Source organism: Cuculus canorus, chromosome 3 (assembly GCF_017976375.1).
Source record: "Cuculus canorus isolate bCucCan1 chromosome 3, bCucCan1.pri, whole genome shotgun sequence".
NCBI classification, from domain to species: Eukaryota; Metazoa; Chordata; class Aves; order Cuculiformes; family Cuculidae; genus Cuculus; species Cuculus canorus.
The window spans coordinates 21,608,212-21,636,153 of record NC_071403.1 but is presented as its reverse complement, the minus strand read 5'-3'; the positions used below and the strand labels follow the sequence as shown (position 1 = coordinate 21,636,153).

Below are 27,942 nucleotides of genomic sequence, written 5' to 3'. Positions count from 1 at the left end.
TCCATAGAAACTCCTTCTGAAAGCTGAAACGAGGGCGTATCTGAAGAAGTGGTAACAGAGATTGGTCAACAACAAAATGACAACAGTGATGGAAGGGCAGGACTGAGACAAGCAGTATGTGATTAATTACGTAAGTGCTGAGCAGACAAAAACAGAGTATGCCGTCTAGACAGAAGACAATAGGTCAGACAGTCCTCAAAGGTTTTGCCACCTAAAATCTTGACCAATGTCCCAGCCAGTTAGCTCCTCAGATCCAATCAAGTAAGACACTCTCCAACATCTCTTAACATCTCGTATCACTCTACTTGATTCAATTAATCCAGCGTGAATGAAAGCTCACACACTCTCCCTCCCATCTCCTCATGATATTTTTAGACTCCAGGCAACCAGCTTAAAGTAGAACAAGTACTGTCTAGATTGCTACAGTTAGATCACCTGAAAGACCATCACTTGGAAGAGGACTTCTAGGAAGAGGGATAAAAGCCAGCCGAAAGAGAAGCTAAAGTAGAGGAAAAAATCAACCAATCACAAAAGGAACTCCATGCAACAACTGAAAACCTACATTCAAACAATTCTTGAAGGGCAAAAGAGAGACTCTGTTACAAATTGAGAAATAAGCTGACCCAAAGCTTCTCTATCTTTTACTTTCTAAATACAAGGGAAAAACAAGGACTCCAGAAAAACACTGAAAAGAAGAACAAAGGATGTGGAAGAGTGAACATAAGGATATCGATAGGTGATGTGGCCCCTGAAAAGGCAGGGATATTAAAGAACAGTGGATAAACTCCTTAACTGAGCATACAGGGGAAAAAAAAAGACAATTGTGATAAGAAGTGGAAAGATATTTTATCATGTTCTTCTAAAAGACAGCAGGCAAGATTGTACATAGAAAAAGCAAAGAAAAAAGGAAGTATGTGTAAAAAAACAAAAGGAAGTTAAAGAAAAAGTTAAAAGCCGAAAAAATAATAAATCACAGCTAGAATCCCAAGCATTTGAAAGAATCACATTGAAGGGGTTTCGTTAGAAAAATGACAGAATTCCTGGATTAATAAAAAGAATAATTTATGTCCATGATCACTGTATTTCCACCAGAAGCTCTCACAGCAGGAGCCAGGACCAGAGGAAAAACAGAAGGGAAATGAACACATCAGAATAAAAGGGTATCAAGCCAAAATCTAATGGCAGCATCAACTTTGAGAGAGGAGAAAAGGAAGATGAATTCAGAGTGGAAGCGCAGTGGCGGTGCACAAGAACCACTCGTTATGGCAAAGGTACAGTCTGACAACTGCTTGTGTATGTAAGCCCAGAAAGTTATCCTCCATACAGCACTGACATGGTTTTTCTATGCAATTTTACTGTCAGACACATCAAATGCCACAAACCCAGAGGCTCTTGAAGAGCCAGTTAAAGGGTAGTGGTGCACCAGCTCCTTGTATGACAGAACTGAGGTATTATTTGCATGAATGCAGCTATCAAGAAACAGCCATTTGCCACAATAAAGCACATTTTTTTGTCTGTAGCTGCAACACTGCAATTGAAGGGTTTTCTATGAAGAAAATTGTCTTGGATTACTTTTCCATTTTAAACAGTGACAGACAAAACAAGTGCAGGCTCTCCTCAAGTCCTAAACTCACAATAACACAAAAATAAGAAAGTCCTCAGCTACTCATTTGGAACAGATTCTAATTTTCACAACACTAAAATATAGGCCAGCTAAACTTAAATTGGCTAATAATATCTAACACAATCACACTTTAAAAAACAAAACCCAACTGATGTTCTCATTTGCACACAGTAATCTCAGCGGTTTCAGCCTAATTACTCAGGCATAAAAGGTATTAGAACCTGGTTGAGTTTCATGGAAAATGATAGAAAGACAAAATGAAAACAGCAGTCAATTATACTTGCAAACAATCTTAAAACTAGCTGTGAACAGGCAATATCTCCAGCTTTAAGTTTCAGAATAAGAGATAACCGATATTCTCCATGTGTATGGTAGTATTAAAACAAAATGGGGGAAAAAAAAATCACCTTGCTAGCTGAAGAGATGACTCATACTCCTCCGTCTCCCACACGCGGTTTTCCAAACATGCACAGTGCAGCTCCCTGATCTGTTATGCAGAAGGTGAAGAAATGATCAAGTGTTTTACAAACAAAGCAACGCAGAACTCTTACAACAAGCTTTTCAAAGTAATGTGTAATTCAGTTGGAGCTTGTTTCCCAGAGATGCGGAATGATTACAAAAGAAACAACAGCATTTGGTACCTTACAGAACTAAGCTCCTTGTGTTGCTCTGCAACAGGTTTCACACAACTAACATTCAGATGAAGATAAATGTGGAGAACAGAGAGGAACCCCAATCAAACGCTCCACTAAAACATCTTTTCATTCTCAAATGCTGCTACAGTTCATGCTGATTTTGTAGTTAGGGACAGACTCCAGTAACAGCGTGGAATACACTGGGAACTGACAGACAAGTGTCCATGCACAGAATATATTGCTCTTCTAGCAGCAGAAGATATTGCTCAGCATGAGAAGGTGGATTTAATGACAGCAGAGCCATACGGCTTTTAAAAGCAATTATCACTGTTCCCTTACTATCATTTCGTTTCGTACAGAACGTTGTTAAAACTCAGTATCTTCACTTGAATTTGATTAGCGAGCTAAAAGGTGGTAGAAGAGAATACATTCTCTGCAATGCATACAGAAAACCCCAGGTGAAGAAAGGCAACGAGCGGATTCTTTTGCCCATCTGTGCATCTGCCTCCTCCTTGAAACTCCTTCCTGTTCGCTGACAAGGTACCATCCATGCCACTAAAGAAACCACATGCTGTTGCCCTCTGACCATAGCAAGAAGGCATCTGTCTCCATTCAAAGTAGCAGGGGGCAAAGCAACAGAACAGTAAACAAGAAATAATAAGTATTTATTCAGATGTCACCCTCTGAAACAAAAACCCCACCGTCTTTCACTAAAATGGAGTAACAGTACATCACCTGCTTGCCCAAAGGATACTTTGGAAGAGAAGATGTGAATATATGAAGACATCTTAGAACTGGCATGTAATTTGCATGGTAAACATGCAGGTCCTCCAGCAACTTCTGTATTACTTCCTACAGCGACAGAGTAATTGTTTTAAGTCATTCTGACACCCATTTATTTAAAACACTCATAAAGCATTGAAAATCACAGTGACGTTTCGACATTGTGGTGAGCTATGATTTAAATCAGCAGTGTTAAATTAAGACCACTGTTCAAAAAAAAAACTGTATTTCAAAAGTTCACTGCAATCACATTGCATATCAGTAACTTTACTTCCTTCCTCCATCTCACTGGAGAATTATTACTGATCAGCAGCATTATTTTACTTTTTTCAACTATATTTAGCCTTTATATTTGGTATGTCATCTTGGAAAAATGACACTATACACTACACTTTTAATAGGCAATGAGAAACTATATAGCTACCTGTATTCAAATCCTTATTATTTGCATTTTTATATTACAAACACATTTAAGAAGTTCTTATATTGCTATTTTTCTTAGGTATACATAAAAAGAAAATAAAGAAATATGCAATTGCTGCTCCTATGTATTTTTAATTTGACTTCTTTTTATTCACAGATTGAGAAGTACATTAAAAAACGTCATGTATTAGGAAAAAGAAATTATTAACTGCTGCTACTGAGATTACTGGATGGCATCTCATTATCACTGGTGTCTCATGGTAGGGTATGTAACACTTCTGGAAAAACATAGTAAAACTTTCTGGTAGCTGTATTAGAAGTACTTTGGGCTCATTACACTTAAGTTTGTGAACTGAAGATCTTCTCTCACCTGCCTTTGGTCAAAGATAAAGAGCAATAATCCACAGGATTCACAGAATCACAGAATCACAAGGTTGGAAAGGACCCATTGGATCATCGAGTCCAACCGCTCCCAACACTCCCTAAACCATGTCCCTAAGTACTTCATCCACCCGTTCCTTAAACACCTCTAGGGAAGGCGACTCGACCACCTCCCTGGGCAGCCTGTTCCAGTACCCAATGACTCTTACTGTGAAGAATTTTTTTCTGATATCCAACCTGAACCTCCCCTGACGGAGCTTCAGGCCATTCCCTCTAGTCCTGTCCCCTGTCACTTGGGAGAAGAGGCCAGCTCCCTCCTCTCCACAACCTCCTTTCAGGTAGTTGTAGAGAGTAATAAGGTCTCCCCTCAGCCTCCTCTTCTCAAGGCTAAACAACCCCAGCTCTCTCAGCCGCTCCTCATAAGACTTGTTCCCCAGCCCCCTCACCAGCTTTGTTGCTCTTCTCTGGACACGCTCCAGAGCCTCAACATCCTTCTTGTGGTGAGGGGCCCAGAACTGAACACAGTATTCGAGGTGCGGTCTCACCAGTGCCGAGTACAGAGGGAGAATAACCTCCCTGGACCTGCTGGTGACCCCATTTCTGATACAAGCCAAGATGCCATTGGCCTTCTTGGCCACCTGGGCACACTGCTGGCTCATGTTCAGTCGGCTGTCAACCAGCACCCCCAGGTCCTTCTCTTCTGTGCAGCTCTCCAGCCATTCTTCCCCCAGTCTGTAGCGCTGCATAGGGTTGTTGTGCCCCAAGTGCAGGACCCTGCATTTGGTCTTGTTAAACCTCATCCCATTGGTCTCGGCCCAGCAGTCCAGCCTGTTCAGATCCCTTTGCAGAGCCTCCCTACCCTCCAGCAGGTCGACACTTCCTCCCAGCTTAGTGTCATCTGCAAACTTGCTGAGGGTGCACTCAATGCCTTCATCCAGGTCATTGATAAAGATATTGAACAGAGCTGGACCCAGTACTGAGCCCTGAGGAACTCCACTTGTGACTGGCCTCCAGCTGGAGTTAACTCCATTGACCACCACTCTCTGGGCCCGGCCATCCAACCAGTTTTCAACCCAGGAGAGTGTGCGCCTGTCCAGGCCAGAGGCTGACAGTTTCTGCAGCAGAATGCTGTGAGAAACTGTGTCAAAGGCTTTACTGAAGTCCAAGAAGACTACATCCACAGCCTTTCCCCCATCCAGTAGTTGAGTGATTTTGTCATAGAAGGTGATCAGGTTAGTTTGGCAAGATCTGCCTTTTGTAAACCCATGTTGACTGGGCCTGATCATCCGGTTCTCTTGCGTGTGCTTCATGATAGCACTCAAGATTACCTGTTCCATGACTTTCCCTGGCACTGAGGTGAGACTGACAGGCCTGTAGTTCCCCGGATCCTCTCTGCAACCCTTCTTGTATATGGGCACAACATCAGCCAGCCTCCAGTCTAGTGGAACTTCCCCAGTCAGCCAGGACCTCTGGAAGATGATGGATAGGGGTTTGGAAAGGACATCCGCCAGTTCCTTCAATACTCTTGGGTGGATCCCATCCGGCCCCATAGACTTGTGGACGTCTAGCTGGGCAAGCAAGTCTCTAACCGCCTCCTCTTGGATCACGGGAGCCTCAATCTGCCCCTCTAACTCTTGGATTTGTAAACAGAAGGAACAACTTTCTTTGCTATTAAAGACTGAGGCGAAGAAGGCATTAAGTACCTCAGCCTTGTCCTTATCCCCTGTCACTGTTATTCCTTCTGCATCCACTAGAGACTGGATATTCTCCCTCGTCCTCCTTTTCCTGTTAATGTACTTGTAGAAAGACTTTTTGTTGTCTTTTACAGACTTAGCGAGTTTTAATTCTAGTTGGGCCTTGGCCCTCCTGATTTTTTCCCTGCACGATCTCACTTCGTCCCTGTAGTCCACCCAAGATGCCTGTCCTTTCCTCCAGAGCACATAGAGCTTCTTTTTCTTATTGACGCATCTTGAGATCACCCTGCTCCACCAAGCTGGCTTTTCCCCCCGCCGGCTCCTTTTCCGGAACACAGGGATGGCCTGCTCTTGAGCTGATAGGATTTCATTTTTCAAGAGAGCCCAACCCTCATGGGCTCCCTTGCCCTGAAGGACTGTTTCCCACGGGACTTTGCTAATCAACCTTCTGAACAGGCCAAAGTCTGCCCTCTGGAAGTTTAATGTGACTGCTTTGCTAACCCCCTTCTTAATCCCACCTAGAACTGAAAACCCTATCATCTCATGATCACTTAATCCCAGGCGTCCTCCAACCGTCAAATCCCCGACAAGACCTTCCCTATTCACAAACAGCAGGTCTAGGAAGGCACCCTCCCTTGTTGGTTCGCTAACCAGTTGTGCAAGGAAGTTGTCTTCGATGCACTCCAGGAACCTCCTAGACTGTTTCCTTTCTGCTGTATTGTACTCCCAGCAGACATCCGGAAAGTTAAAGTCTCCCACAAGGACAAGAGGCAGAGATTTAGAGACTGTCCCCAGCTGTTTATAGAAGAGTTCATCAGCAGCTTCTTCTTGACTGGGTGGTCTGTAACAGACTCCTATCACAAAGTCCCCTTTCTTGTGGGCCCCTCTGATTTTAACCCATAGGCACTCGATCCCGTCCTCACCGTAATCCAGTTCGAGAGTTTCATAGCACTCTTTGACATAGAGGGCTACCCCGCCTCCTTTCCTACCCTTCCTGTCCCGCCTGAAGAGTTTATATCCCAACATAGCTGAAGTCCAGTTATGTGAGTCATCCCACCACGTTTCTGTGATGGCAATGACATCATAGTCACCTTGCCCTACAACAGCTTCCAGCTCATCCTTCTTATTGCCCATGCTGCGTGCATTGGTGTAAATGCACTTCAGCTGGGCTGATGAACCTTCAGCCCTCATGAAGGGAAGAGAGTTTATTCTCGATTGACTGGTCCTTGGAATAACTAATTCCACAGACCCAGTTTTATCCTTACTGTCCCCACTTATACTCACCCTCACTTGCCCTGTTGTGGTGTACTGGTGGTCCTCTCCAGCACACCATTTCTCAGCCGCCGGTTTCCCACTTCCAGGCTCATTCCCAACTAGCCTGGTCTCCTCCCCTTCCCCCTTCACATCTAGTTTAAAGCTCTATTTAAGAGCCTAACCAGATTTTTAGAGATAACTTTAGTTCCCCTTCGAGACAAGTATGACCCATCCCTAGTAAGAAAACCTGGGGGTGGGTGGGTCACCCCATGATCAAAGAAGCCAAAGCCTCTCTCCTCACACCAGGCTCGGAGCCAGGCATTAATCATCTGTACGTTCCTGACTTCCTGCTCCATATTCCTTAGTATTGGGATGGAGCTAAACACCACTTGCGCTCCAGAGCCCTCAATCATCTTCCCTAAATCCCTGAAGTCTCTTTTGATGGCTTTCAGCTTTCTGCGCTGTAAGTCATCATTACCTATTTGAAATACTAAGAGGGGATAGTAATCCGTTTCCTTCACCAAGGAAGGGAGTTTTCTATTGATATCCCTCACCGAGGCCCCCGGCAAGCAGCAGACCTCCCTGTGGAGCGGGTCCGGTCTGCAGATGGGACCCTCCATTCCTTTAAGAAGGGAATCCCCTAAGACAATCACTCTCCTCTTTCTATACATATTTTATTGCCATTTTGCTCAACTCTGAGCAAGCTATTCCATATTGAAAGAGAAAAACATAAAGAAGGCACCAGAGTTCTCTGCAGTTAAACTGGAATAAAGGCTATCAAAGTTTAAAAAAAAAAAAAAAAAAAAGGCAAAACTTTATCTGCAGGCAATATAAGTGAGTACTGACATATGAATCATAAAATCAGTCAAGGAATCATAGAATGGTTTGGGTTGGAAGGAACCCTCCCCCTGCCATGGGCAGGGACACCTCCCACTGGATCAGGCTGCCCAAGGCCCCATCCAACCCGGCCTGGAACACATCCAGGGATGGGGCAGCCACAGCTTCCCTGGGCAACCCGTGCCAGTGCCTCACCACCCTCAGCATGAAGAATTTCTTCGTACTCTCTAATCTAAATCTTCCCCTTTCCAATTTAAAGCCATTCCCTGTCGTCCTATCGCTCCATGCCCTTGTAAAACGTCCCTCCTCAGCTTTCTTGTAGCCCCTTCAGGTACTGGAAGGCCCATGAAAAGGTTAAGTATCATACTGCAAAGACTGAATGTAACAAAGACACTTAGTGCTGCAGAAAGCTAAAAAAAAAAAACAGTTGCTTAAATGCCTTCCAAGACCTTAGGGTAGACAGTCATGAGTCTGTATTTAATTCTAAGCAGGATCATTAAAAACAAAAACAAAAACCAACAAAATATCCCCACTACAAAAAAAAGCTGAGAGAAGAAAACAAGTTTTCTTTAATGCTGCTCCACCAATCTTATTCCCCCACATCCAGAGCATTATAGCATCTATTTCCCTCATCTTTCCCAGCTCAAGACTGATGTCGTTAATACACAAATTGCAACACAACAGAACTACTTGTTTTATAAATAACAGAGTGAAAACACATATTCTGTTTTAGAAGATTTTGAAAACATTATTAGAAGACTATGCAATGTTATCTCCCTAAATACAGATTGTCACATTCATGGAACTTCAAACGAAATTCGCCACAAACACTTTCAGACAGGGTTGTAAGCAATTAGGATGTAAAATTGCTTTTAAAATTGATTATTCTAAATAGGTAGAACTTTTTCCATAGTTATTAAACAAGTGGTAACAACATGAATATAAATTGCAGCTGACAAAGGGTATTGTAGGCTTAGGTGCTAAGTTTGAACAGCAAGTTTACCTGGTCCTGAACATGAACAGTAAATGTATATGAAGCAGTACCATAGCGACTCTGAAAGTGTTTCCAAAGTTTGGAATCACACTGTAGATTAGTACAAGACATAGAGTAAAGAGGACCTCATAAATGCAGCAGTAGGGCCTTTTCTCCTCAAGCAGGCTACGCTGCCAGCTTGGCAATGCAATAATACTCCTACCCTTACTGTACAGGTCAGAACAAATGCTTTCAGTTAAAATTTATCAGAAGCGTGATAAGCGCCTAAGCACAAGAATTCCGGCTTCATTCCCAAACTTACAGTGTGGCTTGTAAGATAAAGGGTATATTGTTATTAATACAAAATTTAAAACACATAAATTTTAAGTTGATGAGCTGTTAGTTTTCAAGGTAGCTTTACATGGTCTTTAAACAAAGAGTCTCAGCTGCTCATTACCTCCTCCTTCTCCTGTTGTTTCAACAGAAGCATTTATGCACTTGCAGAGCAAACTGTGTTGAGGAAATCACACTGCAGAAACAACTCAACAAAGAAGTTCCCAAGTTTTGTCTTTTTTTTTTTTTTTTTTTTGGTCAGGTTACTTTAATTGGATTGTTTCTCAGATTACATACATTGCACAGCCACTCAAGCAGTCGTGCTGGCGCATTTGCTGAGGTGTGAATAAATAGCAAAGGAATAGCAGTAGCTTAAGCTGGCTTTGCCACTGAAGACTATGGATCATAAAATCATGTATAAATCATGTCTCGCCTTGACTACTATAATTGCACTGCACTTGCAGACTTGCCTGGTACCAATCTCTCTTCCAGCCATTAACATTGCTCTTCGCACTTCTTAGTTCTCACAGACCAGAAAGCTGGTAAATTTTAAATATGATAAATTAATTGCTTTATCTCTTATGGTGCCATTTGCCTGACATGTTAGCTATAGTTGAGATGAAGAGTTAGGAGAAACCCTTTACCCTAAGCTGGTGAAAACAACCAACAGATCTTTGTCAGTGAATTCCTAAAGGTCTCACAATAGTGGTAATTGAACTTTAATCACTTGACAGACCTTCAGATAAACATGTAACATAAATTAAAAGTTTTAATTCACATCTAGTGTGAACGTGTGCCTCGGGACCTAGACTGCCCTACTGAATTTTATCAGAAACTACATAAAGGGTATGGAGGATTATGAGCTTACGAAATAACCTCCAAGATTACTTACTGTTCAAACATTTCACCGACTCTCCAAGTCAGTCTGAGTAAGCATTAGAAGACCAGACCATAAATAAACCCTGTAATCTTCTTCATAAGCAGTTAGATTTCTAGACATATGTAAAAGTTGATGTAAGAAAAGTTCTGCAGCATACTTGGAATTTTAACCTGCCAAACCTAGTTCTCCATTACTGGACATGAAGCTCATTATGTAATGTATGAAAGGCATTACACAGAACTACCCATCTTAAGTCTTTTACTTTATTATGCTTGACAAACTAATATATTGCAGAAGTTGTTTTTTCTCTCTGAAGACATTCTAAAACTCTACCTTTAAGAAGCCGTCTGCTGTCAACAGTGCGATCTGTTTCTCTGATACTTGACTTTCCACATACCTGATGGCAAGAAAAAAAAACAAGAACATGAAAATTATAATGTAAAGTATGAAAGATTACAGGGTTAAAAAATTAAAAAAAATTCTGCTGCTATAATGATTTCTTTGGAAAGATTCAAAAAAGGGACAGTCAAATCTAGCAAGTTGAAAGACCACTCCAAACCCTTAGAGATTATGCTCCGAGTCAGCTTAAAAAGTTCAAAAGCAATTTATGTCCATTTGTCATAATACCTTGTTCCTTCATTAAGAACAAGAAGGAAAGAAAAAGTTCAAGTGATTACATATGCCAGAAGCTGCAATCTCTAGACCAGAACATAAAGGCTTCCTGAAATTAGTTAGAACAGCCGTCTTTTTGATCAATTTACCTTTCTATAAAAAAATATGTATAAGTGATCTACAGTTTTCACAGAACTACATTTACAGGTTCCTTTTATCTTTTTTTTTTTAAGCTAACTAAACACAAGATTGTGCAAAAAATTATTTTGCCTTTTACCTTCTAAAAGAGGGCAGTCTTCGAATGTTTTCACACTGACTATGCGATAAAGAATTCACCCTCTTCTTAGCATCTACCAGTTGGCAACACAGTACACTAAGAGGCTGGGAATAGAAATGCTCCACAATACAAAGCTGAAAAACAAAGCGAAAGCCAGAGATGTTAATAATATCTGCTATATCTACCTTTTAATGCTTTGTTATTACTACAGTGCATATACTAAAATGGTGGCAACAGTATTCCTTTAAAAAAATTCATTACAGTTTGTAATGCTTCCATAAGTCACCACAGGACATTGATTATTCAGTTTGAAATACAGTCACATAGTTACCTTTTTTACTGTATGTGCTTCAATGCTCACAAATAACAAAAACTATATTTAAAGACGTGAAAAGCAACTACTGTACACAAGCAAACTTATCACACATCCAAATTCCAACTTCTGTTTCATGTACACAAAACTACTCTGCTAAGCTCTTACCACGCTTATGTACAAACGCACTTTATCACTGATTTCAGCTGCACTAAACGTTTGTAGCATCAGAGCCTTGCAGAATACACTCATCACATCTATTCTTAAAAACAAAACAAAAACGCTAAACAGACTACCTCAGTAATAACTTCTAAAACATACAAAACTGTCAAAGTGGAAAGAAAACTTTTTGCTTCAGAAAAGTTAACATCGCTCCTAGACATAATGAGGTGATGGATCCCTTGTATCTACCACTCAGGAAACCTGGTCTGGAATTGCTTCATCCCTAAATACTTTTAGCACAAAACAACACACACATATGCTGTCTGGGCTAGGACTTCTATTTTCGTATCAGGCCAATGGGGAAACGTTAAATCCTGGTGACTCTTTCCAATAAGAGGAGCTCAAATCTGTGAAAGCCCACAGAGGTCTGTCTGAGGTACTACAGCCAGGATATTTCTCCTGCCCACGTGTAGTCATTGACTCTTAAGATATCAAAGAATGAGACACTCTAAAGTTATATGACGCTAAAAGGGCATGTTTTACTAATGGGTTCACTCACAGAAACAGGCAAGAAAGAAACGATTTCACAGTCCTGCATTAAAACAGATTACAGGGACTACACATTCTTTGGAGAACTCTCCTGCAGTCCACAAACGCTACAAGGAGACTTAATTCATTCTAAAAGTATATCTAGATATGAAGATCTATGTGAGCCAATAAAAATATATCTATCATGCTCTTTTTGAAAACCTTTAAGTCTTCCTGTTTGCCTCCTAAGAGGGTAAATAGGACTACTGCACTGCTGCACAGTTTCTGGAAGCACAAGCACCACCTACTTCAAGGCATAAATTAAGTGATCCTACAGCTCCCATGTCCCTGAAAATGTAAGAAGTCTGTATCTAGAGACTGTGCCAGAAGAGTTCAGGTGGACAAGAGACACTGCTGTAGTCTACTCACACCACGACAAACCAGAGTACAAGGATATGGTGCAGAGGATCAGAGCTGGAGAGTTCTGCCAGGGGTGTCAGAAGCTACAAAGTAAACTATAGTAAAATGAAGGGCTTTCTACCCACTGAGGCAGGCTACCTTTTTAAATGTAACACTTTAAATATAGGGTTTTGTGGCAGAGTAAGAGTTTACATGTTTCTTCAGACCTGTCCTATAAGCTTTCCCTTACAAGCTTACCAGCTAAGTTTTTAACATTAAAGCACCCACCTGTTCAAAGATTCAAGCTGTTTATAAAGGAGATTCTTTTTTTATTCAACTCAGTGACGGCAAGATTAGGATACAAGTGCCTAGTAATTTCCCTGTTTTCACAAGCATAATTTGAGTTCTTTTTACCATGGCCTACCTGAAATCCTTTGATAAAATTCTGGACGGAAAAATCATGGTACAAGAATATGTTGATGAGAACTTGTAGAACTTTCTCACCCAGTTTAAAGGGAAAGTGGGCTGTCAGAAGCAGCTAAGGGAGACAAAAGGAAAAGTAGCCATAGTAAAAATTCTTTCCCAAATTCAACTCATCAACATTTATATATACAACTTGATACAACTCTCAGCATGTATTAGCATTTAACTAAATGAGATACGAAATATACCACCAACTTGTAAAACCACTATTTCCACTAAAAGTCCATGCAAAGACTGATTTTCAGTTTAGTATTTCACCACATTTTTTCTAAGTACATTTTACTACTATGCAATGTTTGAAGTTAGTTTTGCTTAAGACTATATTTTTAATTATTTTTAGATTACTAACAAAAGAACACAGATTGCTCTAACAACCAGAGATACCACTACTTTCAGCATGTGTAACATGGATTTTGGAAATCCTGCACAAAGCAGCGCACCATGAATGGCACAGGCACAGCATCTACATGGCTCAGCCATCTGGATAACTCTGCAAATTTCTGACAGATGGGCTGAATTGAATTTTTCTGTTTAAAGCTATCTTTTTTCTGGAACAAAGTAAAAATTCAAAGTGCTACTTTAAAAAAGATGTGTGGATGTCAAAGTGTAATTGCCCAAGTATGCAAGCACAGATGTCAATGCAAATGAAAGATGAAAGCAGATGTGTAAGTGTCTCAACGTGACAAGGAGGTTCTCAGTATTAAGCTACTCTGCAGCTATGAGTAGAAATATCCAAAATCCACGGCTTTCAGGAACAGATTCCATTTCAAAAGCTTCAGACAAACATACTTTTTAAAGGCCACACGTACACTGTGCTCAAATACACACACACAACTCCTATTTAAAAATGGAATTACCTTGTCAATTATAGTAGACAGGTGTTCCTTACAGGAAAGGGACTGGAAAAGCTCTATGCACAGCAGAGAGGAAACAGAGTGAGGAAGTAAGTTGTGGATAATCATTGGAGATGTAGCAATTCCAAAAATCAGTACTAGAGGTAATTCATGGATATGCTGACTAGATCATAGGGGAAGGGAGAAAAAAAAACATATTAGTAACATTATAGAAAATCATATAACAAATCCATTATGTTCCTACTACAGCACTGATCTTAGATGCAGAAAGGGGCAAATTAAAAGACTTGTTGCCAATAAATCAAGAGTTTTAATGTGGAGTAAAATGGAAAAAACCAGAAGCTATTTAAAGACCTAGTAGAAAAGCAAATTAAATTATATTTTAGGATTAAAATTACAGGAAATGGCATAAAAAGCATCTTTTCAGTTACACTACTGTACTGGTCCTATCTTCCCCCAAGGTTATATTCAGAGAAATGAATCTTCTTAACTTTCTTTTCAAAGAAATAGAGAAAAAGTAAGAAGAGATATTAAACGGCTAACAAATTTTAGACCATTTAATAAATTTAAAATAAATATGAAACATCTCTAACAGTCTATGTTCTTGTTATACTTAAAAAAAGAATTCTAACTTCTGAAGACTTACTCTTACTCTTCAGATAACTTTTTATTATAAACTATGAGAACTGATAATGAGGACTACTATACTTGTGAACAGCATACAAATTATATAAAACACAGTCTTTTCAGCATTATTTCATCATGACTTCCCACTTTCATTAGTTTCAAGGAGATAAAAATTTTGATATCTTAAATATATTCCTGATCAAAGTTGGTAATTTATCCCTTTTCTCTCTTTTCACCAAAGCAACTTCTTGACTTCCATGTTTTAATTGTTTTCCCACAATTATTTCATTTCTTTAACTCCTCAAAAGTAGTTGCAAGAGACTTAAAGAACAATAAATAATAAACTTCATATATTACTAACCACTGTTGATAACATAAAAGAATATTGAAAAGTAATTCAATCTTGTGATTAACAAATGAGAGGAATCTCACACATTTACTCACTTCACCCTTATTATTAAACGTTTATGACTGAAATGGAGAGAATCAATCAAATCAATCTCTATAATCACCTCAAAGATCTGTTTCAAAGTATTACGCAACTCTGCCAAGCTTCTATATTACCACCTTCTACTTTAAACAACACAATCTTTAGTTATAGGATCATTTGAATCCTCTAAACCTTTTTTCTGAAGAGACACAGTCAATGAAAAAAGTGTATTTGAAAAATAGTAGAGCAACAGACCTAAGCTGCAATTCATCTACATTCCTCATGCTCATAATCAGGTGCTTCTTACCACAAAAAGCAAAATAAGACACAACACAAACAACTAAAAGCTCATTTTCCCCTGTCTTACACCCTAATTGTTTCCACATAATTCTGCACTTCTGATTTTACTTCTCAAAATGTTTCCCAGAGAACTCGTCTGCTAGAGCTGAAATAGAAAAACACTTTTATTGTGGGTCTCTGAGCAAGTGAAATTGCCTAACCCTTTTTAGCTGTAATGTCAGGTATGTACACTGCAGCTGAACTAATTGTTCAGCTGCAGCCCCAGTTCTTCTGCAACCGCAGTTTCAACCTGGCCACTAAAGTGCAAGACGCTCTTTTCAGAGAACAGCACGTGGTTTTCACTAGAATGCATGAGATGATTCTAAGGAAGACATGTCAAGGACGGACAGAAGCACAGGAGCACCTGAAGAAGTCAAGATACTCATTACAGATCCTGGTCAACGCTGAGAAATTCTCTGGGTAAGTTCTATTTATTCCTGTTAGCAAGATAGTGACCTTGAAGCAGCATTACATCCACAATCGTATTAAAAATATACTCTGAAAACAATTTTAAGTCCACAGAAGAAAGATCTAGCTATCCTAAAAAATTAATTTCACAACGACAAATTCGAAAATTATGAGTACCAATAAATCTTCTTATGTAAAGAACTAAATCAGCCATCCAATGTCTCAACCCAGCCCTTAGGGACTCCAGTTCAGAGCCCCAAGGTAGCTTCAGGATTATTTATCCCCAAAACCTAGCAAACAGGGTTTTTGTTTAACCACTGCTGCAAAGAAGCAGCATCAATATTTGATTCCAACTCTCCACTAGCTTCCTTGTTACCCTTCAAAATAGCTGAAAATAGAAAAACGTGTAAAGGAGCAGTCAAACTAAACTTCAGGTCACATTACCTGCTGATGACTATGAAGTCCTGAAGTACTCTTGTGGTGAAACTTTCCATGTCTTTGAATACAACTACAACTGGAGGAGATTGCCAGTGTCTTGAAGAGGAAGTTCTTTTTTTGCTTGGAGTTTCAGAATCTGTCTTCTTTAAAGCCATTTGTTACACATTAATAAAAAGACCGGAAAATCAAGAGATTCAATCAAATCTACAATATTATAATGCTCCAAAGTGAAACAACTGACTTCTTGCTACAGTTGTTATTTATTATTACTGTCTAGACTGCAATTTTTCTTCCTTCTGTTTGGCAGAGCAGGGAGCACAAAGAATAGACAAATTTAAAACCTCAACAGTTCAAACAAAGACAAGAACAGGTCTTCGGGACAGAACTGGTGAAATTTTGTTGGGATTATGGGATAAGATTTAAGTTACGTACCTGGACCTTGCCTATTTCCTCTATCTTTACCCAGTAATAAGAAGAGGAGGTACTCATTAAACTTTTATTTAACACACTGCTCTGATGAAGTCATCATAAACAGAAGGTTCAAACTGATTTTGCAACGGAAACGAGACTTAAAACTTCATTAGCTTTACCAAATACAAAGATACAAAAACATTTTGGAAATAATTTTCTCACTGCTTGCCAATGTGGCGTGGGCTGCAGATGACATAATGGCACATTAGCACTAATACGGCGCCTTTCCCCTGAATGGCTGTTCTTTCTTAAAGTTTTGTTTCAATAAGCAAAACATCTCAGCACTCCTGGGAGAAAACCATCTGGCATGAAGTTGATACTGCATTTTAAGATTCTAGTTCCCAATTAAATATATGATAAACTAGTGCTTTTTGTTTGGTTTTCAGAATCCTGACACTGATAACTCATCAGAAAGTAACTCCACATTTGCTACATATGCTACAGATTTATATTCAAATCAACTCAATCTCAGTTATTTTTAGTGTTAAACGAGAAACTAACTTTTGGCATTTTTTTCACCATGGCAGAAATTTGGGTCATCCAATTTCTTTTTCAAAATCATCTATAGATCAGGCTTTTTCATAAGCTGGTAATACAAAAGAAAAAAATCATACCTTTGTTACACTCCCATACCAGTTGATAAGAGAAGTCATTGAACAACGTATTCTATTCTGGGAAACCTGCACATAGTCCTCATCTTCAAACGAGTCCACATCTACATAGCAGTTCATCAGCTGCCCTATCAGCTTCTGCATCAGATTTTTTATGCCTTCACAACACATTTTTAGACACACAGCAAAGACATTTGGTTATTCAATAACACTTCTCCAACTCATACTCTAAAAAATTACCCAAGTTATCACTTAATATTTTTCACGTCTCTAATTATTCTTCTCTCTCTAGAATACACACCTCATGCTCCAGAAACCTTGAAAGTATTCATGATAAGCCCATTGCTAATGCAACAGAAGTTATCCTATTAATTTGCCCAGAACAACAGTTCAGGTTAGGAAATGCACCCTTCCTGAACTCCAGCCACACACTATTAGAGCGACCTAAGAATAGATTAGGCAGCCAAACCATAGATCTGGGGATGCCTTAAGTGATTTCTATCTTTTTTCACTTGAAAAATAAAAAAGGAGCACAGAGTGGAACAAAATTTTATCCTACCCGTTCCCTCACTGTAATAATGTGACTTTAAGCATTTAGAAAGTGGAATACATACATACACTGTTCAATTAAACAAGAGGAAAACCAACTCACAATTTCAACATGTACCAATTCAATACACCAAGCAGCGTGCTCTTGACATTTACGCTACAACTAAGTAGTAATCCAAATTTAAATGTTTTAATCAGAACTGGATACCTCTTAAAATACAGCAGGCATTACTGCTATGCTCACAGAGGATTGAGCAAATCTTCAGAAAGTCTTCAATATCCCTCCATCCCATTATACTTACATTTGTGGGCAAAAGTTAGAATTTCTAGCCAACTGACAGCTTATTCAGATGAAGAAGCAAAGCTATTGCAGTATTTACCTGGGCAATCTTTGGCTTCCAGTAAGGCTATGTAAGGAGTAACACTATTCTGAAGGACTTCTGAGAGACTTCTAAAAGTCAAGTCATGATCTGTAACATTTACACCTAGAAAAAAGACAAACTTTAAAGGGCATTTTTCTTGTGATTTGTGACCACAGCAATAGAAAATAAACTGGACAGCAGACAAAAAAACAGAAGATACCTTAAATATTCAAGGCAGGAATGAAAAGCACCACATCACCTATGAGGAAAGATGAAACACTAGCACAAGATTAGACAAATATGTTAATATTAGCTGATTATAAGGAACAGGGAATCACTACAAAGACCCCTCATACAGTCATTTTTTTTTTTTAAAGAAAGATTTCTCAAGGGTGCAAACGTGCAAGGAGTAGGATTTGTTTTCTAACTTCCCTGCTCCTCATACCCTCAGAAGCCATCCACAGTCATGTAAGGCCTGCAGACAAGAAGATGGAATTCACCTTCTCTAGAAGAGCAGCGCATATGCCCGAGACCCAGATCCTCAAATGTCTTGCATAAGGAAGAAAACTATGAGTTACTATGAACTACAGCCTGAATTTACCATGAACTACTCAATATTTACTGGCTTTGTCAACATGTTTAGTTAACAAAAAGGAAGAACAAGCCCCTCCAGAACGCAATTCACAGCTTCTCCCACAGAAATATTCAGAGCAGGAACTTCTCACTTTCTGCTGCCTAGAAAAGTAGACTACCTTTCAGGCTTTATTAGTGCTCACATGGTAAATTTGAAGCTTAGGCCCGATTTTAGACACCCAAAACAATCCACTGAAAACGCAAGTAGGCTGCCTTGACCCAGGTTTAGGATTAGTTACAACCCTCTGAAATAAAGGAGGGGGAGAAGGAAAAAAAACGATGACAGACTTCAGAACATCATCAAGCGTGCGTCACCAACCAAGCGTGTTGGTGGCAGAAACAGGGACAGAATCAAAGCATCTCCAGTGCATCAGGAAAAAAAAAAATATCCAAATCACTACCAGCTGCCTAAGACAGACCTTTTGGGGAGGTGTTACCTCACTGCACTATTATGCACGAAGACAAAGCAGAAGGAGGTTTTATAGTGCTTCATCTCATTAACATTTCTGAAGCGATATTGCTTGCAGTAATTTTTTGAAATCAGCAATGTATTTTTATTTGATCTGTGTCAGTTTTAAGCACATGTACATATGAAAATATATCTTTAAAAAATTACCTAAGACAAGAGCTGCAGTAGGGATTTCTCTGGTCTTCATCTGACAAGTCCATTCTGTTGCCTTCTCTTGAGACTCAGAATGAGACCGCCTCAAAAAACTTACTAGGTTATCGAATAGCTGCTTATTCAAGTCTTCCTGTACTTGCTGTAAACAAACACAGAGAGATTTTATTTATAGAAGTGTGGACAGACCAGAATATCTTCCTTTTCCTACCCTTCCCTGCATAATTTTTAAAATTTATAACTCCAGGGTAAAATTTTAAGTAGCACTAAGTTCTCCTGTGAATTAGAAATATGCTAATTTATTCGCTGTGTGGCAAACAGAGATGTTTCCCCTCCTGAAGCTTCTGGTCAAACGTCTCAACAATAACTTGGAAAGCAAATGAGCTTAAACATGTTGTCACATCTCAGGTTTTAAAGAAGAAGAAAAAACAAAAAGATACTGACAATGTGTAAGTGACGTAGGAGAAATAAAACAATATACTAGGTTTCTGAAGAGTGTTCATGAAAACTCCTATTATTTCTCTTGGCTTAAAAACATCTGTAAACATTTTTCTGAGAAATCTATATGAGAGTGATACAATATGTAGAATGTTTCAAAGTGAAATATTTTGATTTAAACTACAGTACAGTTAAGTTTCATCTAAGCAGTTGTGGTGTTTGAAAGTTAGACAGAATGTCCCTCTGACAGCATGTTTTCCTTACAACAGTGTTTTCTAGACATGGTTCGTTCCTTAAAGATAACGTCTTGTGTTAAGTCTGATCTGTGCTGAACAGATGTCTCTTCTTCCGTAATCACCTCTGTTTGGAGTTTTCATCTATCTTAAAGCCAAGGTCAAGGAGAGAGCTGGATCCAGTTCCAAATTAGTAAGAGTTCTGACTGTTGGAAGTTTCATAACATTAAAATTAGACCTTGGAAAGTAATAGAACATGCATAATATTTTCTGGGAAAATTTATACATGTGCATATAAGTGGGAAATACATTCTTTAACTAGCTCTTGTCTCATTGCAGGATTGAGGGAGATCACTCCAGCATACTGCCCAGGCTGATAAAGGATGCTTGCTTTCAAAAATTCCAAAAAGGGCCTTAGAGAGTTTTATTTGCCAGCATTTTTCGTATCAAGAGCAAACATTCAGCTCCACCAAATCTCATTCAGGATTGAAGACAATAATAAAGGAAAGCATTAAGTATATTTTATACGAAAAAATACTAAACACATGACTGCCACATTTATTATATTGTCTTTTGCCCTTCAGGATGATTTTCATACAAGAATATGTATCTGCAGGAATATATGGAAAGGCAAAAGAAAGTGTAGAGGATAAAACTTTCAAAGGCAGACACATACAGGCAGCATTTTGTATGTCTTTTATTATGTATGTGCCTTTGAAAACACGTCTTTAATCCAAGATACGCCTTCTGCTAAAACAAGACAAAAATACAAACTGTACTCTGAAGTTCAAGATACCAATATATACTCTAGAACATAGATATTAGCAACAAGATTAACCCCCTGCCCCAAATAAAATCATCAACAAGATTTCTTAGCAACAAGAGGTGACACACACAATAGGGAACTTGATTTTAAATGAAGTGGCAAAGGCTGTTGCTAGCAGCATTGATGAGGCAGCTACCAAAGAAGTTAAAGCGACATCTCCAGGAGGTTGCACGTGGTGCCTGCTCAAAAACCTGAGCTCCATTTCCTCTTGCTCTCCTGAACAACTCTTAAAATTTTACATCAAGTAATCTTACCCTTTTCACCCCCTACTTATTAAAAATATTCTTCTGGCCTTTCTGATGTTGACTGTGCACCTTTGAGGTCCCACCTGATAAATTCTACATCAATTCAGAAAAAACTGTTAAATGGCATTTTTAATAAGAAGAGTTTATATCATCAGCTTTAAAAATGCATCACAACAGCTCCTTTATAGCCATATGTCCCATAATAATTCTCCAAGCTTCTGCTTCAGAACCCATCAGACCTTGAGCTTCTTCTGATCATCACTGTACACATTTTCACTAAGCTGCCCTAAGAACAACGTAAATCCTTACTTTGCATGGTTATAGTATATGTTATTCTTCCAATGCACACTTGTGACAATGGAATTCAGTCTACACATGTACTTAAGCTTTCTTAAAATCCATCAGTCTTCTCAAAACGACTTTGTTAATAGCATTATTTTAGTAGGGTTCCAGAAAGCACACTAGGCTGCTCTGTGTCTCAAGTGACCAACACATTTACTTGGATGACACAGCCTCACTGTGGAAAAGCCATGCAAATTGGAAGCTCGGTGCGTGCTGACACGGGCTTTGGTCACGACTATCTGTTGTGTGGTCTGAAAACCATTATCTGCACATTAATGTAAACTTACAGATTAAAGCCCTGTACTTAGGCTTTTTGTTTCTAACTTGGATCATGGTAGCACAACTGGAAGCCCTCACCTTACAGGAAGGGAATGTTTCTGAATGCACTTGATGAGATGTATCACACTAAGAACATCTGCAAGGCCACTGCTGACTGCAAAGGTCAAACCGGGACACCTTGCCACATGAAAACAAAAAAGGTCCACAATTCACCTTCCAAAAATGAAGGACAGTTTCTGCAGTACTTTTGCCAGCTTTTCATGTTGTGAGAAGCCTGAAAGGGTTAGTCAATTCCTCTTCCCTGTTCAAGACCTCCAGTAGATACGAGCGAACTAGGAAAACACTAGCACAAGCACACGGCCCACCAACAAATCATCAGGTAGCAGTATTCTGGCAAAAAACTTCAGAGAACATCCTGCTAGGCTCCCTTAGAACAGAACCCCTAGAACAGAAGTCCAAACAAGCAAGCCAAACACTTCCCAGGTATTCTGTCATGGATCAGGTTTACTGCACCAGGGTTTGAAAGTATATAAGAAACAAAATTCTGACTGGATAAAGCGCTCACCTACGTGGTCTGACCTCACACAGATGCTGCTGCTTTGAGCAGGAGTTCAGACTAGAGACTTTCTAAGGTCCCTTCCAACCTGAATTACTACACAACTTTATATGTAAGAACCACTATTACCTCCAAGTTTTCCAACAGTGGGATAAAATGATGGCAATTCAAATCTCAGTAGGAAAAATATCAGAGATTCTCCAGAAGCTATATCAAGAAAATTCTATGAGTAGCAGCAAAAGTAACTGCAGATAATCTGTCCCTGGGCAAATCAATCTCTAAGACAAGGCCCATTTAAGTTTGTCAATGTGGTATGAACTGTCTTCCATCAAGAGAAGAACAGAGGAAAGTATTTGGCAAACTCCTAGCAGCCTCAAAGAAAACAAGCGTAGGCAATTTAGAACAGGAAAGAATTATGATTTTGCAGATGGCAATGACTCGGTGCTTCTGAGTGGTTAAGGAAGCTTTTGCTATGACGGGCAGTGCCTGCTGCTCTGGGAAAAATCCTTGTAGAACACTAGGAAAAAAAGGAATGCTTCTTCAGCTTGAAAATCCTGCAGCCACAGTTGGTGATCTAGAAGCACTGTCTTAAAAGCCTTGACAATGCTGTGCCAAAGAAATAAGATCCAAGAAAATGTCTTCCAAGAGAAGCTACAGAATGTTACCATCCCTGTAGTCCACTGTGTAGCTGACAAGGCAGTTTCTGGTGCACCTGCCAACACTGCTGCCAGTGCTGGTAGCTAACACATCAAGTGGGAGCAGTTGGCTCCAAATATTCAAATATACCAAATATTCCCTCTACAAGCTTCTGTGTGTTCTCTGTATCAGCACCCTGATGTTGTGTACTGTGTTGCTCAGCCTGGCTAGTTGTGGTTTGAAAAGGGTGCTGACTAGTTAAAGCGAGCAGGATCATGGAATAATTGGAATAAAACTAGAGGAATTTAGTCCAAGGGTCCAGAGTGTAAGCTACATCCAGCTGGCTTCTACTGCTCATCCCAAAACAAACTTTGGAAAAAAAATCTCATGATGTCTAGAGCCCAACAGCAGGCAGAGAAGTACGGAATACTTGCCCAGAATCCTTGACCCTGACGAGAAGAGGAAATCCCTGCTGTAGGGATGCAGTTACTCATACTATAATACAAGCCAGTTGGCTATAGGAGCACAACAGCAGCATTCCGTCTAACACACAACAACTAAGAGGCCACAGTTCAGTACAAAATTAACTCAAATCCCCACCTAAGCAGCCCCATTGACATTGCCCATAGTAATTCAACAGATGAGGCCCACAGCTGTGTCATTCAGTATTTGACATCCATACAGACGTATTCATATAAATCCACTGTGAAACCTGGGCTGCTATGAACCCTTTAACACTGTGGTCAAGAGCAGCTGGCAAGCACGGAACTGAAATGAGAGTAGAACAGCAGTATGCCAGGAATTAATAAAAAAGAAAATTAGTAAGAAGAGAAGCTTTGAAGCAGCAGCTTGAAATACCAGAAGCACGTAGTTGTGTAGTTAGAAATAACGTGTAATTGATGGGTTTATTATTATTATTTTATATTCTGGACAGGGGGTTCAGTCTCAGTCAGTATTTCTACTCTTTTATTGCTTTACCCAATTGCCCTTTTACGGGTGTAAAAAAGAAGATCTCCTGAAAGAAAGAAGCAAGCAGCAATGTTGTAAATGCAAACCACTGCTTTGGTAGTAGGTGTAAGACTCACCTCTGTTTCCAATTTCATCTGATTCCATAAGGACTGACAAGTAGCAAACCGCAACTTGACATCCTCTGAATCATCAGTTCTTCCTCTGAAATCATGATCTAGAAAGATAGAAAGCACAAATAAGACTATTTTTTTCTGTTGAGAAGAAAATGAAGCACTCAACTGTAACAAGAACATTTTACTATATGCACATATCTCAAGGAAATGACTTTTCTGTTAACCAATTAATTAACTGCAGGCATCTAGCAGAATAAGCAAGAAGACAAGCACAAACTGTTATCCAAGTATGCAGGCAAAAGGTAAAGAACTGTCTTCCATCTCAAGTCCCAGATGAGCTAAAGGCTAAATGAGAGCAAATAGACTAGTATTGAAATGAAATAGAATTTTAAAAAATCTTTCCCTTGCTTCAGAAAGTTTTGTGGGTCTCTTTCATCTCTTACATACTCAGTTCTTCACTATTAAAGTCAGACACAAACCATAAAGTCTTGCAAGAACACGAAAATCCTTTCCATTCCCCAGAGAAGACACATTTAATACCAGTTTCCTGAAAATAGTTACGTACACTAGGCAAGGACTGCTGGGTTACGTGAAATACAGATATATATATTTTTTTAAATACATTTAACCAGCACAACTATGCCAGCAAAACTCTCAAGCACAAACAAGGCCTACATTTCTGTCTCACTTCTAAATTGCCTCTCACTTCTATACATGCTGTTTATGAAAAAGAAAAGGACAATCGGATCCTTTTAGGTAATATGGCGTCTTGGCCCATTTTCTGAATATATCTGGCTTCCCAGGTGCTGCTCTGCCTCACTGATGTCAGTAAGGAAACTCTCTACTTGCTTCCAACTAAGAAGGAAAGAGAGCTGGGAGTAAAATGGGAGACTGAGTATAAACTACTACAACTGAGTGCGATTTTTCTCATTGTTTTTCCTCCCACGTTCACATAGTCTACATTTCCTATAACAGCAACAACAAAAAAAACACCCCACAAACAAGAAAAAAAAAAAGCAGCACGAGCTTGGAATCACCACTCCCAGAATACATTTAGCAGGCCTAGTGTCAGTTTAATGCTTGACTAACCCCACCTGGAAGAAGACTGAAGGTTAAGTAAGCAACCTGTTAACTGTTGCTATGACAATAAAAATAAAAATTGTTTTTCCTTCCAAACTCATACACATACAAAATTTAATTTGCTAGCCATTAATGTCCATGTGGTAGCCATTCAGTGGAGCATCAGCAGTGGTCTGATGTCTAGAAAAGAGCCAGTTGACAAAAATAGTCAGTCTCCCAAAGCATTAAAGACACCCATAACATCTTGGTAAACGATGAACAAGAGCCATCATTCATCCTCCATTCTCACTGTCCCCCCTAAACTAACACTTCATTTGTATCCCTAAGAAAAATCCCTTAAAATACATAGCCCACTGATTACACAGGTCTTAGGCTTTTAAGTTAAAGAAAATCCAGTCACTGCATTATTGGTAATACTGCAAGGCATAACGGTTTTTTTATACTACCAAAACTCATACAATAGGTGCAAACATGCACAGGAGGCCTTTTGTGGGGTGCAACAGTATTATCAGCTATCAACACTGTGATGTTTCACAACTGAAACCTCACACTTGACAGGTTTGGGTTTTGAAGCTGGATGGATGCATGTCAAAATACTGATTATTTAGAACATCCTTCTAACCAACTGCTGTGAGCAGCCAAACCAGCTCACCTCTGCTGCTCTTTTAGGGGTAGTTCAGTCACATTTATTTTTCTGTCTCAACACATTTGCTAAGGAGAACAACATGTGTAGTACGATTTAACCAAGCATTACTAATCTTGCAAAATCAAAAACATTAATATCCAGTAGAGGGTAAAATTTCAATGTGATTGAAGTGCCTCAGTCTTGGTTGCTGGTTTATTTACCTTGCAAGGATTTGGAACAACAGACTGGATTTTAATTCCCTCATCTCATTCCCTGAGCTGCAGATGTGCCGACTCTCACAAAAAAAATAATTTGGGATTACTTTTAAAGCAGGTGTTACAGTAAGTCACTTTGGTAATGAATGAGCCTATGGCAACTTCCACAAAAATCTGGCCTTATTACTTTCCCCTCCACTGTTTTGTTCTCTTTTTTTTTTACTACAAATCGTCACACCTTTTGACAGCTCTGGTAATGCCAAGAAAAGTTTAACCTGGGGATAAGAACAGTAAGTTTACTAACCAAATCTCAAACAGCAACTATTCAACCAGCATTATTTGTGGCCCCAACAAGAGCCAGTCCTTGTCAGTCTTCCTTAAATGACAAGAGACCTGTATACACAGCATATAGGCTGGAAAAAATATATGCAACAAATACCAGTGGACAGTAGCCACGGAATCTTCACAAACAGCTTTTCTTTCTTCTTTTCCTCAAGAAACTTAGGCAAAATACTCAGAATATGATAATACTTATGAATGGGATATCATTTCTGACTCCTATATCTTAAAAGTGGCTCATTGAAACCCTTCAGATGTGGCATGAAAAGGAGTTCTATTGTAAAAAAAAAAATTGCAAAGACACAGGTAGCTCTATACAATGTGGATAGTCTGTATAAAAAACATTTACACTAGCCAACAATTTGTTCCTCCAAAGAAGTGACTTTTCAACAATATTGACATCAAGGAGCAACAGAAATCCTCACGCAGCTATGGCAGAAATCAGTCAGATGCAGTGAACTTTCCAGGAACCTTCAAGCACAGGCACACATATCAAAGTGCACTAACCTGTTTTCTGAGACACTCTTCTCTTCTTTGGACTTGGTTTAAAAACAAAGCAGCCCTAGAGAACAGCAAAAAAAATATAAACTTCACTATCAGCATCACTCTGACTGGCTCCTGAGGCCCCTTTATTCTCCTTTAATTTTAGTGCTTGCTCCATTAAACCAACAATTTGAACTGAATTGACAGCATCTGAAGGATAACAGTTTCCATGCTGCCCCTTTATATTCCTGTTTCAAGCTGGTACACCCGTGGAAACAGTATCTCATCATTTCTGGAAGGAACTTTTTCATCTTTCCATTATGTTCTTTAATTCAACCATCCACTAAAACAGCAGCAGATTCTTTAAACATTTCATAACCTCCAACAGGTTCAGAATTAAGAGGAAACAATTCCCTGGGGACACATCAATAGAGGTTTCTCAGTACAGATTCAGTTAAAAACAGAACTAAAGAAAAAGCAAGAGGCTAGGATGCATAGAAAAGGTCATCCAGAACAATGTAATGGGAATTACTAAGCCACTTACAAAAGCCAATGACACACCCTAGCTACAGAGGACAAGTGCATCCCAACTCGAAAAAGTAAAGATGGTTAGAAGTAGAATGATAAATGGTTTGGAAAAGGTTCAGATAAATAAAAACCCTGGCTCCAAGCAAGTCCTCCAGACAGAAGCCATCTCCCATCTCATCAGAAATGAGAAGAAAATAAAACACAAGTATTAAGCTTTGAATTCTGCAAGATTTTTTTTATATATATTCCTCTAGAAAATCTGAAACGTGTTCCCCCATCCTCTCAAATAGAAGCTAACATCTCTGGAAGACTTAAAATAATTTCTTCTATTTCCTAATTAATATGAATTCCCCAACTCTCACTGTGAGGTTCTTGTGCTACAGCAAGGGGGAAGGAAACACACAAAATGTTCAAGACAGATTAACGGACTGATTCAATCATATTTCTTAATAGGGATGCTTATATAAGCAAAGATTCCTGAACTCAAGCTAGGACAGTTAGCCACTAGCATAAGAATCATCTAGTGAAAATAACACTCCAGAGGTATATTCAATGTAATCACAGCCATTAGTCCACTGGGTGACTTTGGCCATGCTATTTCCCTTCTGATACAAAGAAAAAGTTCCACTAACACACTGATAACAACATCTGCCTCCTCTGAAAAACAGCCTTATGTATTGGAGATGCTTTCAGATACTTTCTGTTTTACCACACATATTAGCAGCCATCTAAAACCAGATGGAAAAAAGTTATGGTTATTCTACAAAGCCTAAACATTTTGAAACAACTCCACTACAAAGTTATGCTACGGCCTTATTTATGCTGCATACGCATAACACGTCAGAACAGTAATTCACAAGAGAACAACTGGAATTGGCTAAAATAAGTATAAAGCATTTATATAAAAGAAGAAAAATGTATGCTTAAGTCAAATGAAACATAAATATTATTTAATGCTTTATAAAAGCACTGGATCATAGAATAGTTTGGGTTGAAAGGGACCTTAAAGATCATCTAGTTCCAACTCCCCTGCCATGGGCAGGGACATCTCCCACTAGATCAGGCTGCCCAAGGCCACATCCAACCTGGCCTTGAACACCTCC

General features: G+C 39.3%; 1 protein-coding gene across 6 annotated transcripts in view; it reads right to left on the bottom strand.

Annotated features, from left to right (window-relative positions):
- Positions 1 to 27,942, bottom strand: part of ORC3 (origin recognition complex subunit 3) — a 50,765-nt gene that overhangs the window by 18,844 nt on the left and 3,979 nt on the right. For 2 of the 6 annotated variants that reach the window (XM_054064004.1, XM_054064005.1), the window contains exons 2-13: positions 26,336 to 26,390; positions 23,573 to 23,670; positions 18,930 to 19,074; positions 17,699 to 17,803; positions 16,773 to 16,927; positions 15,694 to 15,830; positions 13,449 to 13,608; positions 12,533 to 12,646; positions 10,707 to 10,840; positions 10,151 to 10,214; positions 2,995 to 3,111; positions 2,032 to 2,111 (exon numbers count right to left, since the gene is read on the bottom strand). In XM_054064004.1, the coding sequence (XP_053919979.1) occupies positions 2,032 to 2,111; positions 2,995 to 3,111; positions 10,151 to 10,214; positions 10,707 to 10,840; positions 12,533 to 12,646; positions 13,449 to 13,608; positions 15,694 to 15,830; positions 16,773 to 16,927; positions 17,699 to 17,803; positions 18,930 to 19,074; positions 23,573 to 23,670; positions 26,336 to 26,390 (1,364 nt within the window). The other 4 variants (XM_054064007.1, XM_054064010.1, XM_054064008.1 and 1 more) reach the window with 4 other exon arrangements.